At 32.9% G+C, this 14,939-nt stretch overlaps 1 protein-coding gene across 1 annotated transcript in view; it reads right to left on the minus strand.

Moving 5' to 3' along the window:
* Positions 1-14,939, minus strand: part of LOC149911407 (uncharacterized) — a 123,411-nt gene extending 108,472 nt beyond the window's left edge. Inside the window, exons 1-2 of the mRNA XM_090106124.1 lie at positions 14,525-14,939; positions 11,128-11,173 (exon numbers count right to left, since the gene is read on the minus strand). Of these exons, the coding sequence (XP_089962250.1) occupies positions 11,128-11,173; positions 14,525-14,644 (166 nt within the window). The 5' untranslated portion in view covers positions 14,645-14,939. The remainder of the gene's footprint in view (positions 1-11,127; positions 11,174-14,524) is intronic.

Here is a 14,939-nt window from a genome sequence, read left to right on the forward strand (position 1 = left end):
TCAATCGCTTGAATGATATAGGATGGGTCCTTGATGGGCATCGAATGCTGAATCTCGAATCAATCAATTCTGACAGTAGGCAATTTATATAAAATCTTGATAATGGTCCATCATTTTATTTTGCCTAAACGTTACATAATTTTTTATATATTCTATTTTTAACGAATGATTCACTCCAGTCCAAACAGCAAATAAGCAGATTTCTGCTTCTGCAACGTTTAGTTGTCCCTGAATTTGGAAAAAATAGTCATGATTCTTATCTATGACAAAAGTGTTATTTTTTGCATTGTAAGTATTTCAAATATTATTTTTTTTATTTTTAACCGCATCTTCCGCATTCATGTCTTTTGCCGGAATTAGACATTTAACTTCTACTAGTCCCATTTTCCCTTTTTGATATGGGAGTGTATAAAGTAAATTTTTTAGATATTTCTCGTTATACTTTTAAAAAGTTATCATTGTCATTTTGCTCATTAGGTAAAGTTATTTCGATATCAGTTTTAAGTTTTTTGATACCTGCAATAATAACGTCATAATCGCCTGCACATACTTAACGATTACACCCTGTATACAATCCACCATCCACATTCATAATGTTTTCCTGTCCTCCTCTCCTTTACGCTGTTCACCGATACATTTTAAATGAGTAAATCTGCTACCACTGAAGGATGTTTCATTGTGATCAGCAAATTTTCACCACTGTTGTCGATTATTTGTTTTTCATTTTTAATCAGCAATTCATCATCAGTTTTGTTTTTTGCAGATTGGTGATGTACCCTAACAATACGTCGAAAAGGGAAAGCATCAACGAATTATCGTTTTCGTCCTCTTTTTTTATTCTTCGCGTCTCTGTTACTTGTGTTTGTTTAGTTCTCAACACCCACTGAATTTTCTATGTTATTGTGATCTTCCATTACATCTGAGTTTTGATGATGTGATGATAATCCATTCGTTTTAATATTGGTACTAAGAGTTGGTGGACTAAACTAGAAATGGCGGACTAAATTTGTCAGCGCGTCTGTAAGATCAGAATATAAAACCAACATCCTGTATTTAAGTTACAAAATTAATAATCAAACAACATGCCGCTACGTTGAAAATGACTAGAAGAAAAAATTAAAACACCTCGGCATATAATTTTGGAGTAAACAAATCATTTTCCCCGTATGGGGATTTCCCCGGATGAACTTGGGAAGTTCAAGTTCTCAATACAAGTTTATTTCCTATTTCTCAAACGAAAAATAAACATTTTTGGAACTTCAAAAAAATTATATTATAAGAAAATTTATGAGCTCACTTTAGTTTTAAAGAAATATACATCCCTTTACTGACACCCCGTAAAATAAAGAAATTGTTGCCAATCACCTTTGCAATCTATTTGGTTTCATTAACTTTATGTTCGAAGATAATTTTTTTTCTAGTAGTTACACGCGTATTTTTTTCGTTTATTTTCCATATCGAAATCAAATGTTTAAAAATACGAATATTTGCACAAAACTAAGATAAAAATAATCAATTAACAAAAATATTAAATTTAATGAAGTAGAGCAACTTTCACTTCGGTATGAAGGAAAATCGAGCGTAGAGCACACGTCAGAACGCTCCGGCCCAAGGAGCGCGACTAAAGAAATTCGCTAGGATTTTTCCTAATTATTTTAAATATTTTTTTAATATTTAAAGAATTATTAAAATTCAAAAAAAAAATTTTTAAAAGGATTAATACTCATTGGTCTTCAACCAACTCGAATAAATTAATGGAAAAAATAACTTTTAGCAGTATTTATCAATAGATTTTGTAAGGCAAAAAATGGGAAATTTAATGAATTTATAACGTTCTAATTAGGAAAATCATAAGTTTTTCGGCAATTGTATTCAGCAGTTTTTAATAACGACTATATAAGGATAATAATGCGCTGATCAGATTGTGTAAATTGTAATCGGTTGCAGCGTAGTGAGTGCACAAACTTAGCTCGAAACGTCTTTGGGGGAAAGAGACTTATCTTTAAGGCCTGATTAAGGTAACATAAAGTAACTTTATAAATGTGAAAAAATTCACGCGCATTGCGTATATAACACTAATTGATAAACAAGAAAAAAAAATTCAGTTTATCATTTCATTAGCCGGGAAAAAATTGTCAAATAACTTGTTGAAAACGCAATTTTGCTAGACTGCAGCCTTAATATTGAACTATTTTCTTCAAACATTCTATAAAACATTTTGGACACATTGAAAAACAACTTTATCCTTTATATTTATCAAGTTTTTATTAAATTAATGTGAAGCCGACAACCCATTTTTATTGAATTTTCATGTAAATATAAGCAGTATAGTACCTACATGTAACTTCTAGTAGATAACTAATACTTTTAGTTACAAATCTATTAACGCCGGACCATCAAGGCTTGCGTTAACCCTTTGCTGGTACAAATTTTAATAAAACAACGTACTTCAAACTAAACTATGAATTTCATCAAAAGTTTAATAACGCTCGACGTTTATCTTACATGCAGTTTTAAACCCGTTTTGTTATAGTTAGCTTAACTAGCCGATCGGACAGGCGTTATCCCACCTTAACTATATGTAAACATCCTTACATTTTCTAGTGTTTGATTTTACGCGAGTATTATACATTTAGAAATTAAAGATTTTTTGGTGACCACGCTCGCTAAGTGTGCGAAACGTCGGGAAAATAATATAATGAATAAATCGCGTTTAAAATCCGTTAAAAAATCTTTAATTTCTAAATCCTTACGTTTTCTCAATTTCCAGCAACATACACGAACTGTCTCTTTAATATTACAAACAACAAATGAAATAAAAAGTCACGTAATTGGTTCAGGCGTTCAAGTGTGAGGCCGTGACCAATGGATATATGGATCAATGAGATCAACAAGTTTGCAGTGACAATTGAAACATTTTGCGGCACCATTACAGGTGGGACGGAATCAACGCATTGTTAACAGCAGATCGTAATCTCGGTATCTCATATGATCCGGCGCAGGCGAGACACCAGCTTGCAGTTCACACGGATTCATTCCGTGCGTATTAGTCAAGTGTCTAATTATATGCCACTATCGCTCGTCCTCATGCACAGTTTAGTGTCCGCGTAACGGCGTGTTTATTTTTGCGTACATTTCATAACCGACGGCCCGAACATAGCGGGGATATTATTTTGGGAGGACGAAATTGTCCAATGAAAGTGCCCTTATTTAATATATTATAATGCTACCACGAAGCGGACCGCCGGCGCCGGTTCGTGGTCAGCCAGAGACGAGGCCAACTATGTTCCTAATGGCTTTGCTAATTGACCTACCACCGACGTACGTCCTACCGTTCACTGGTAATACTTCCCTCACCCATATAAAATGGCAAATCAAAAAGGAATCAGAATATAAAAGTAAGGAAATGCAATCTTCACATCTCGCTCGCGAGGAAATTCGTATACGCGTTCAATTTATATTCCATTCTTCACCGAATTTTATTCAGACTTCGCATATGCACAAATTTAAATAGAATAAACTGAATTGGGTCAGCCTTTCTCGATACCTGCATGTCGATATATTTGGTGCGTGATTTAAGCTCAATTGATGCGTTTACAAATTTCTTTCTCCCAAGCTGTAGCCATTATTAACAAACACAAATAACACTAGCTAAGCTCACGCACACATCGCGATGTAATACGGTATCTATTGCTCCGTATTAGTACTCGCTATCAGTACAATGGCAAATCAGTTTATCTATAGGTGTAAACCGTAATCGCTGGATCAATTGACCAGATTAAATATTTTCAACCACTTTATCTGATGCTTTTCGCTGTCCGTTCCATGTGGGAGGTTTGAGGGATGATGTCGGGAGTAGGTACTTATACAAAACACAAGTCATTAAGAATTGATAGTGCGGTCCTTGGCAGAAAAGTGTAAACAAAAAATATGTTAGTACAAGTATCAATTTACAAAACAAGGTCTATTATTTACACGATTGTTAAACAACCATATATAAATTCATGAACTTGCACTTTTGCTACTACCATTACGGAAGCCAATTTTATAGCAAGTGTGTATAATGATATAAATTAGGTACTAAAAGGCGATTTTTCATGCAATTACATAGATCTATATCTTTCTAACACGAAGTTACGTCAAGGGTTTCGCTCATAAGTAATCACATTTAACTAGATAGACCGGGAGATACTGACACAAAATTTCGAGTCATTTGTAACAGGATGGCGGTTCTACAGGGGTCTTAGTACGCAATGACAAAAAGAAAAATGATGGTGTGAACGCTGGTACCGGTGGGTTAGTCGCGTGGGCGTTAGTCGAACTCGTCGGAAAAATAGCGAAAGTCAAACGATTTGTAACACAAAAATTTGAGAATTTACCGATAGCCCATAAAAAAGAAGCAGGCGGTAGTGTCATGCCATACTTTTCCGGTATGACTTACAGCCTGCCATACCGACGCGAATGTGTTGATTTAAAAAAAACAATTATTCAACCATTTGTACCAAGCTAACTTTTGCACAGGTAACCATCGTCGTGCAGCCATTTACGAAAATCGCCATGCCATACTTTTCGGACGATTCAAAATGGTCGCCATACCGCCGAAAATCTGCAAAATTTTTTTATTTCGCCTATCTTTTTGTACCAGTATTGCATTTGGCTTTTTGGAGAGTATTTGATAAAATGTGACCATTATTATATTTGCCATACTTCTAGTAGGGGGAAAAAGTGCTGTCATACTTGAAAAATAAATTTATTATTAATTTATATAAGTGAAGATTTCTAACACCTAGATCTTTGAAATTTTGTATTTATATTCGTTGATCCTCAAACTTACAGGAAAAATAAGTGCCATACTGTTACAAATCGTTTGACTTTCGCTATTTTCCGACGAGTTCGACTAACGCCCACGCGATTAAGCCGCCGGTACCAGCGTTCACACCGTCATTTTTCTTTTTGTCATTGCGTACTAAGAACCCTGTAGAACCGCCATCCTGTTACAAATGACTCGAAATTTTGTGTCAGTATCTCCCGGTCTAAGAAGAATACTAAAGTAAGACTTTATACTTGATATAATTGCAATTAGAATAATAACATCCATGTAACTGGAACAGAAGAAAGTTCGACTTGCGAGTTTGAAATCAAAGAATTAAAGTGACGGACAAAGGGGAAGCATTTGTACTGAAACTCAAACTCAAATATTTGTTTCTTCAAGTAGGTTACCTTTTGTAAGAGCTAATCTATTTCATTTACATTTAATTTAGATAAATGATAAGTTAATTGTTTATCCGTTAAATTTCAGCTTTCATATTTCAGGAAATTGGAACCGATTTAGGTTCATGATTCGGGTAAAAGGTTTGTGAAGATATCCTATAGTTTAATTTATGAAGGAAAACCTATGGTAAGATAATACGTTCATTAAAAAATTAAATATTTTTTATAGATGGTATCGATCAAATATATAAAAAAATCTAGAGACAAATCTTAAAATACTTCACATGCAAAAATGCAATAAAAACCCTTTCCTGCAGCTAAAAACTAAAATCGCCAAATGAATAGAGCCTGAAAGATAAAAACCGCGTCGAGGATGAATGATACGTCTTGATAAATATATTGATAACGGCCGACCTTAATCACAATCTTGTAAAGTAGAACGAAAAACACCCAGTGGCCAATCGTGGCCGATCGTCAAATTAACAACTAGTTTGATCGCTATCTGCCAACGTATCAATTAAGTATACGTATTATTATTATTTGTAATCGCTAAATTAATATATTCGATAGCTATAATGCATTGATAGTACTTTACGAAAAATTGTGATAACGTCTTGCCCTAATTTGTAATGCATTATTAATAAATTAAATACTTGTAAATGGCTTTAGTACAGTAAAGAATACAATTTAAAATATTTCTATTAATATTGGTAGAGCTTTGTTTTAAATTTCGTTTTTTTTTCTTTTCAGTAAACTATTCAGTTTGATATTAACCTACTTACTTTATAAATATTCTCAATATACGTGTACATACGTTTTTCTTATTTTTTCTGGGATATGTCAATATTTAGCATAACTGTATTGGTTTGATTGCTAGATACATAGTAATTACTGAAAATGGGTCATGGAGATAACAACGACTTTTAGCGAAGCGAAAGTATCACACTCCTAATATTGAAATATGTCCTAGTAAGTACCTACTTGTTTTAAGACAAGATTCGCGAAACAAGTAACCATAGAAAAAATACCGGCCAAGTGCGAGTCGGACTCGCGCACCGAGGGTTCCGTGGTAGTAAGTTTAAAATTATTAAAAAAATATATATTATGTGATGTAACTAAAAATTTATGGTTTTCGTAATTTTTCCTTTATCTATGCTATAAGACGTTGCTTCGTACCAAATTTCAAGATTCTGAGTTCACGGGAAGCACCCTGTAGGTTTTGATTCCCTTGCAAGTGTCGAAAATTTGCGGCATAAACGGCTGTATCTTTTGATTGCGTTGGCTTAGAAGTTTGATTTTTTCACAGCTTCAAGGGACAGTAGACCTGAGTAATTGATATAAATTTCAGCTTCATACCTCCACGCGTTCCTGAGAAAAAGGGTCTTGACAGACGGACGGACGGACGGACGGACAGACGGACAACAAAGTGATCCTATAAGGGTTCCGTTTTTTCCTTTTGAGGTACGGAACCCTAAAAATCACGAAATATCTAATTTAAGAGAGTTAGTGGGTCTGCCTATTAAACTTATTTGATTGTTTTCGTTTAAAAACATGAAACCACTGAAACTGTTTTTTTCTCAATTAAATGCCAAAAGGGCATACACTTCTGCGCTTATTGTATTTTGAAGGAACATCATATTCACTATCAAAATAAACAGTTCATTACGTACTTAATGGACATAATTAATTAATAAGATAAAGCGTCCAATTACTCCAAAGAATATCTACTCGTAATTTCATTGCAGACTTTTTCCAAAAACGTGCTAACAAATTCATTATATTTATGAGCTATATTTCTTTCTTATAATACTATTTTCAACATCGACTTATCAAAATTATAGTAATACGAGTATTCTGTGTTTTTCAAGTAAAAAAATACGATGAAGATGATACTCATTTGCGGCGATGTTTAATATTTAATAAGTAAATTGCTGTAATTTTATCTACATTTAGGAACATGAAAAAGCCTTATAATCAGGGTGGTACTAACCGAAATAGGTTCTAAGTCTAAACTGAACCATTCTCGAACAGCGTCGTGTGAAAACAGCTAGTTATTTATTTATACGTTCAATAAATTAGGCCCGCTTCCGATTAAACTTATCAATAATGTGCAATAAAACGATTTAAATGATTCGAAACAATCAATTAAATGTAGGTAATACACATTCTATTGCAAATACATACCTGAAGGCGTATATCTCAATATGAGTTTCGTAATAGATACATACATCGTAAATTATCTCTCCCATAAATCACAGAAGCATCGACGTGTACTCGGCTTGTAATGGGTATTATTATTGGGTATGTAATTGTTATTACATACAAATCGATAAACAACAATGTATTCAGTAAAAATGAAAAATGTATTCATCCACAACTGTAAATACTGTATCATTTTCTACACTATCTCGTGTAACAGCGTATAATCTTTTCAGCTGTTTTTGCGTAATTAAATACGTAAAAACATCGTCACATTTATTTTATCAGCGCTAATGTGAAATCACAGTCACATTTTTATTCGATGCAAAATTAATTGAGGATGTTTTCAAAGAGAAGCTTCGAGACTCATTTTTTGTTTTTTTCGCGTGTTACTCGTATGAATTTTTTATTAATTTGGAAAGATATAAATAGAAATATAAAGAAAGATACAATGAAATTTATATTCTAGCAATATATCTAATGGATATAATGAGCATAAGATGAAAGAACTTAGTTATTGTTAGGGAGGAGAGAAAGTTATAAAATTTAATGTGAAAATTTGGTATCAAAGGCTATCAATTATTCTACAAGAAAAATATTCAGATACAAATTTCTAAAAAGTTCGAAACGTAAATCGCATCTAACGGCTTCATCTTTTACTGTAACTTTGTAATTTACTTTACCTCTCTGTATATTAATTTTATTTTGTACGCTATCTCACTAAGCTTCCGTTTAATTTATCCTGTTTTATATTTAGGTCAACTTTCACGAATTCATTTTATATTCTCTAAAAAATATTGTAAACAAGTCGTCTTGACAAAATTTATCTTTTTTGAAGTTCATTATTTTTATCGCGCAGAGACGACGTAAATGCTGAAAATATTTTGCTTCATAGAAAAATAATATTTAATACGAGTACCTACGTATTACGAAAAGAACCGTCTTGCTTATAGTCCCCCGCTAAACAGCAGTGTGAGCTCTACCATACCTACTCTGCCGTATTGTATTCGACATCACCTTTCGTAATAAATATTTGACCGGCTTTTTAAATTTAGCAATACTTCTGTAAATATTTGGTGGTGATCGCTTTAACAATCAATCAACCACCTCCCGCTCAAACATAAAACGACAAAGTTTTTGTAATTGAAAATATCGCCTACGCAATAATTGTGTTACTTGGTATCCATTACTCATAAGCCTCACAAAATACAATGCTTTTCGCACTGCGTCTTGCACAATCCTCCTTTTGACCCACCGCGGTGCTAATGGCCGTCTCACATTTGTACCTGACTTTAACTTCATATTAAGAAACTATTCAGCCGCGAGATTTGTTTGCGTTGAATATTTATAATGGATAACTCAAAAACTAGGTAACTAAATTTGAAAAATGTTTAAGCAGAAGAAAGCTACATTTTCCTTGATTGACAATAACTACGGTTTTGGAAAACGCTTCTAATACGGTTTATTATTTTAGTCCGGTCACGAAAGATAGATTAATAAATTAATCTAGAATTTTCTTCGTCTTAAATTTTACAAAAGCGTAATACTATTAAAAAGTAGAGACTTTAGAACGGATTCAAAATACGATTTCTCAATTAAGCAAATTATATTACGGTTTAAATTTAGCTTGTCCTTTATCCATTATTATTCATATTTTATGAGGAGCAATGATAATTATAAATATCAATTTCAGTAGTTTCAACATAATTTATCTATCTTGTCGGTAAATTATATTATTGAAATTTCCAACACTTCACTAGCGGCGTGGTCGCCGCAGACTGAGCTAGTACCTAGTACCTACTTATACATAACATAAATAGTTTTCCATTTATTTAGAGCACCAAAAACTAAATCGAAATAAATTATTCAATAATTATCTTATATTGTTTTTTACACTTTCCTTTTAAACTAGGACTTATTCGATTATTATTTTCAAAAGTACCCAGTTGCGGATATGGATTGTTAGTTTCGTAGTTTAATAATTAAATCCTTTAGACCTCTAACCCATTATAAAACACGCTTAACCCTATTTGGTTGTCAATTATTGCATTGCAATTAATCATGCATGCATAGCAGGCGACTTTGTCAATCAGTGTCGTGTAAGCTAATGTAATCTCCCCGGTTATGTCCACGAGGACAGTTCACTAACTTGATTAAGTTACAGACCGCTTAATATGCACAAAATATCAGGAAATGGGGTTGAGTATGGGCAAATTAATTTTACTTGCTAATAAACTAATTTTTATAAACTTTTTTATTTGTCGTGAGAGCAAAATAATTAACAAAATACAATCAGGGAAAAAGTCCCTTTTTAGATCCAGGTATAAAATACAAGCACAGACTACCAACCGTTTTATGATGTCAGAATCCGAAGTCCGACCATCAAATTAGTTTTCACTTTGAAACATGCATATACCAATAATAATTACGACATTTCAAATTAACCTTTGTGTAGAGTTCAATGGGGACTCGTCACGTTATGTATGAAAAGTTTAGTGTTAAATAATGCTTGAAGTTTTTTTTAATTAAGTAAAAGTTTTAGTGACAATCGTAATGAGGTAATAATTAGCTATAATTTTCACGATGTATTCAATATTTACGTCTATCTCGGTGGTGCAGTCGTCAACTTGTTGAATACAGATAATGGATTTAGAATCCGAGTCAGCAATGCAAAATATTATTAAATAAGTATGCAAAATATTATTTATGTGAACTACTGTACAACTACTTGATCAAATTCTGTACTCTCATTTAAATGTAATAATACGAACGAAATATAATACGAACACCTCTTATGTTTATGAATGTAGCCGTGACAACGAAACAAACCCACGGACAGACAAACTGTTTTACCGGCAATATGTAGGTAACTATGAAACTATGAAAGTAATTTTCATGTACGAGTAAAAGATTATGGTACTACATACCTAGCTACTTTTCTGTAAGATTTGTCGCTCCTTCAAAGGATTTGAGCTCAAAGAACCGCCAGCAATTTCTAAACCTCTTACACAGAAATTAGCTCAGTTGATGAGTCTGTGAAAGACCTAATTATAAACTTAAGGCTGTATTCCTAAGCACTACTCAATTATAAAGCTTAAGTACTCGCCTTGTGTTGCCGCTGTTACAGGCAATATATTATATAATACATTGAATAATAGGTACATCACATTTACTAGGTTCTTTTATTAATATTATTTTTATTGTATTCTGGAAATCTCAAAAAAATTCGCGGGTCACTATTTTAAATTCTTTCACATTATAAAAATCATTTACTTACATTAAAAATTATCGTCAAATTTATCATCGGGATTACGATGTTTCGGCGAAGTACCTATTTACATTGATAACTAATCTTTACCGAGATTCTACCTCCCTGCAGCCTTTCTTCCTGATAGACGTATCATAATTTTTAATACTACGACGTAATTATACTTTTATTACGATTTATCGAAAATGGATTTGTTGCAGATTTTTTTTTTTATTAGACCCGCAACGAACATTGATTAGAACTTTAAGATGCAAATGTTGAAGTTTCGTACTTCTAGTCGCTGTTCCTGTTTATCATACTAGTGCGTACCTGCGATGATTTTTTTTTAAATGCTTGGATAGTGCTTCGTTAACGTTTACCCACATATACTACCTGAACAGATGCTACCTCCATTGAGATCTGCCGTCGTGGTAACCTGTGATATGAAAATTATTGCGTATAGTACTTACCTATGGTTTCGGATTCATCGGAGAACACCGATTGATCGTCGATTTTCTGCAACAAAAATTGCATTTTAGTAATATCTTACTAAATCGAAATTTTAACCCGTTAAAAAGACTTAATCTTAGGTATTAAGTAATTTTATTAATAAGCAGTTACTTAAAACCCTGCAACCATTTTAAAACTACTTCTACCCAGTTTTAATACTTTTGTGCCTCCTTTTAAATCCCAGATTTTAGACCGTTTCAATCACGTCTGTCTCAATTAAAATAGGTTAAAAGGTTCACGTTAGTTGACGGATGGGCTTATAAAGATTTAGTCGTGTGTGTTTTGAATTCATTTTTCAATTCCATACCATTATCCATACAATATTTTCCATACATACGTCACATAGATACCGCTGCTGTATAAATTTTGAATGCTAAATGCCAACTCTATTTATCAGTTATCTACAGTCCATTATCTAGTGACACGCCATTTAATATTAAGGATTCATAATTGACACTTGTCAATTCAGCTCCACCGCGTCCGTCCGAGTCCTTAGACCTTATTAAAAACTAAATATAATCCAATGATAATCCGTTATAAATAAACCACATTTATATGCGCGTGAGGCTGTCACACATCCAATAATAACCGTTCTGTCGTTTCTGTACTTTGGATTTATATATATATCCTATAAAAATAGTGCGAATATTTGCAGACGGTTGGTGTCGTTTTGATATTTGTGACAGAAGTGAACCGCCGTCGCGAATAATAATATTTTACGATATTATCTCATTGGAAAATGAGGAAGGATGATTCAGCCCAGTGTGTAGGTATTTCACTGCGAAATTCTGGTTTCATTTCAATGGGCTTCGAATATAGAATTGATCAGTTTCGTTTATTTCCACATTTCTATGCTGTGACTAGTTGATGACCCAGGTCTTCCAGACTTCAGACATTGTTATCTCATACCGCAGGAATTTATTCTTCTAATTACTTTGACGATATAATACAATTACTTCATAATATATATAAGAATCCAAGCTACGTTTTAATATTTCGACAAATGCTCCGAGGGCTTATATTATTGAACTGTTCGCATTCTTCGGCCGTAGAGGGGCGAAACAAGAATGCCTTCGCCCATACATTGCAATTTGCGGACAAATCGCCACTTTTGCGTCAATTAAATTCCATCGCCAGTCAAGCGCGTTACAACAGCGGTGTAGAGGTGGAAAACAATAGATTCCTAGACGTTTAGTGCGCAGTTAAGGTAGGTCCGAAATACTAGGTGAAATCGCTCGTCACTTTGTAGTTTGTGGTGCATTGTTCATGGAAATGTATTTACCGTTCATGTAATATTGCTTTCGCACTTGTAGCCTTACATTATTAGATTGTATATAAACAAATCGCAATTAAGATACAGAAAAAATATATGCTATTGCGAAAATGTCAAAATAATGTGAAACTTAATTTTCATAATCATCAATGAAGAGGCTAAAAGTATTTTATTTTAATTTTATTGGAGACTAGCTTCCGCCCGCGACTCCGTACGCGCGGATGTCGGTCTTCGCGTAGATGGTTTATTTCTCCATTTTGAGTAGGTAACTCTGACAATTACATCTTATAAATATCTATTGGATCCAAATACGGCTAGGCCTATAATAATACGCAACGTGTGTTCGCTGTTCTACAGAACAACGTCTATGGATAAAACTGAAAAATTAAGTTTAATTTTTTTTCTACGTATTTTTCCAGAGTAAAAAGTATCCTATTTTACGCCCAGGATAATAAGGTATAATTATACCAAGTTTCATCGAAATCGAACCGTTAGTTTTCACGTGATGTCTTCACATACATACATACAGACAGACAGACAGACAGACAGACAAAAAATTTTTAAATCACATATTTGGGTTTGGTATCGATCCAGTAACACCCCCTGCTATTTTTTTTTCAATATTTTCAATGTACAGAATTGACCCTTCTACAGATTTATTATACATATGTATAGATAATAATAGATTTTATATGAGGGTCAAGGGTATTGAAAGCAGAGAGCACACACATAAAAGTGCAATATTTAAAATGAAATTGACAAAGTTCCCTTTGCAGCTATTCATTGAGCTTTTCAAACTATTTGTGTAGCATTTCAACGCAATAGAAGTTTCATCCGCATGCCTTAGCGTCTCAATTAAGAGTTGGGACTCTATAATTTTATTCATGTTGTTTCCATGTTTTATTTTCATGTAGTTCATAGTGTATTAAGAGTACACTATTAGTTTTATAAAATAATTGTAATATATTTATTATTTAAGATTTATGATAAGTAAATTACAATGGTTTTCTAGAATGAGAAAACATGTTTTAATGAAAAGAATTATTATATTTTTATTGTGACCTAAGGATAACTTTAAGAATGAACAGTTTTAATTATTAACTATTAAAGGTTTTCATTTTTAAATACAGAAATAAATATCTAATTAGAAATTTATAAAGATGATAGATTTTAAGGTATGGTTTTTATTTGCTCCAGACTCTAGTACCACATATTTCAGTATAATAGTGGTTAAATTTTTGTTCTATTAAGTAATTTTTTATTTTTTTTATGTTCTGTTCACTCAAGTAAAATATTTCTTGTTAGATTTTGAAATGATTTAATTATAAAAGACTAAAAATTTAATGTAATGTTTTTTAAGAGATATTTTCTGTATTTTGGCATGTTATTCTTTTATACTATTGTATAATAGTTCATAAAGGATTTTAATATTTCAGTCAAGACATATTCCTAATATAATTTTCTGCGTATCATTTTATAAACAAATAAATGAAATCAGTTTGTTATACTATTTATTAAATTCTAAGGAACCCCAATCATACAATAATTAAAATATTTAATTGTTAACTGTACATAATATAATTTCAAAATGTTTAGTGTACAATCCATTTATACGGATGAAATATGAGCATTCATGCTGTTAAACATAATATTAGACAGATTCAAGGATTTTATCTCTATGTAAATACTACATTTTGTTGTTTATAATTCAATGCAAACACAAATTGAATGAATATCACCTTTATATAAGGATTGTGTCATGTGTAAGGCTTGCTAATATAGTTAGCAAATATTCAGAGTGAAAATCAACTTTCACTGTGTCACACAAACATGCCCATGAGTGACATCACGCAAATAAACACTAAATATAATAAGCCGTGATAAAATTGCTAATGCTCTACACACCTAACTCACTCTACGTACGGCTGATTAGCATTTTATAATCAATAACAATTTGCTAATAACAACGTCGGTTATAACTACGAAAAAAACACGGCACAAACGCATAATAGATGAATGAATGCTTCAAATAAATAGCGATGCTCTTATAGAGGTTATTACGAGTAATGTATAGGAATGTTTACCAGGGTGTCTTGATCCCCGAGCTCGCGATAGTAGGACTCGCTGCTACTCCGCCTGCTCCCAACGCACATAGCACGTCTAAAAAAACCTGACAGCATTGAACAAAATCCACATTGTTGCATAGTTCTATTTTATGTGACAACCAAACAACCGATTATAAGTCTAAGTTGGAAACCGCGGAGGCCGACGGCAAGATTTTCGTCCACCGGGGTGAAACGCGAAGGAAATCGGAAACTCTTTACATTTTGAGAATTGAAAAAGCACGAACGAATACAAGAAATCTACGGAAACACATTATAACTCATGACAAAAGCTGATATAGAGTCTAAATTAAGATAATTCTGGGTAGTCGTCAGCACGCGGCGATCGTACCGATGGCTGGCAAACAACTACGCTGTGAACTACATACGGCCATCA

This window comes from Colias eurytheme, chromosome 1, assembly GCF_061535395.1.
Source record: "Colias eurytheme isolate Ceu_HAF_F1 chromosome 1, ilColEury1 Martin Lab GWU primary, whole genome shotgun sequence".
NCBI classification, from domain to species: Eukaryota; Metazoa; Arthropoda; class Insecta; order Lepidoptera; family Pieridae; genus Colias; species Colias eurytheme.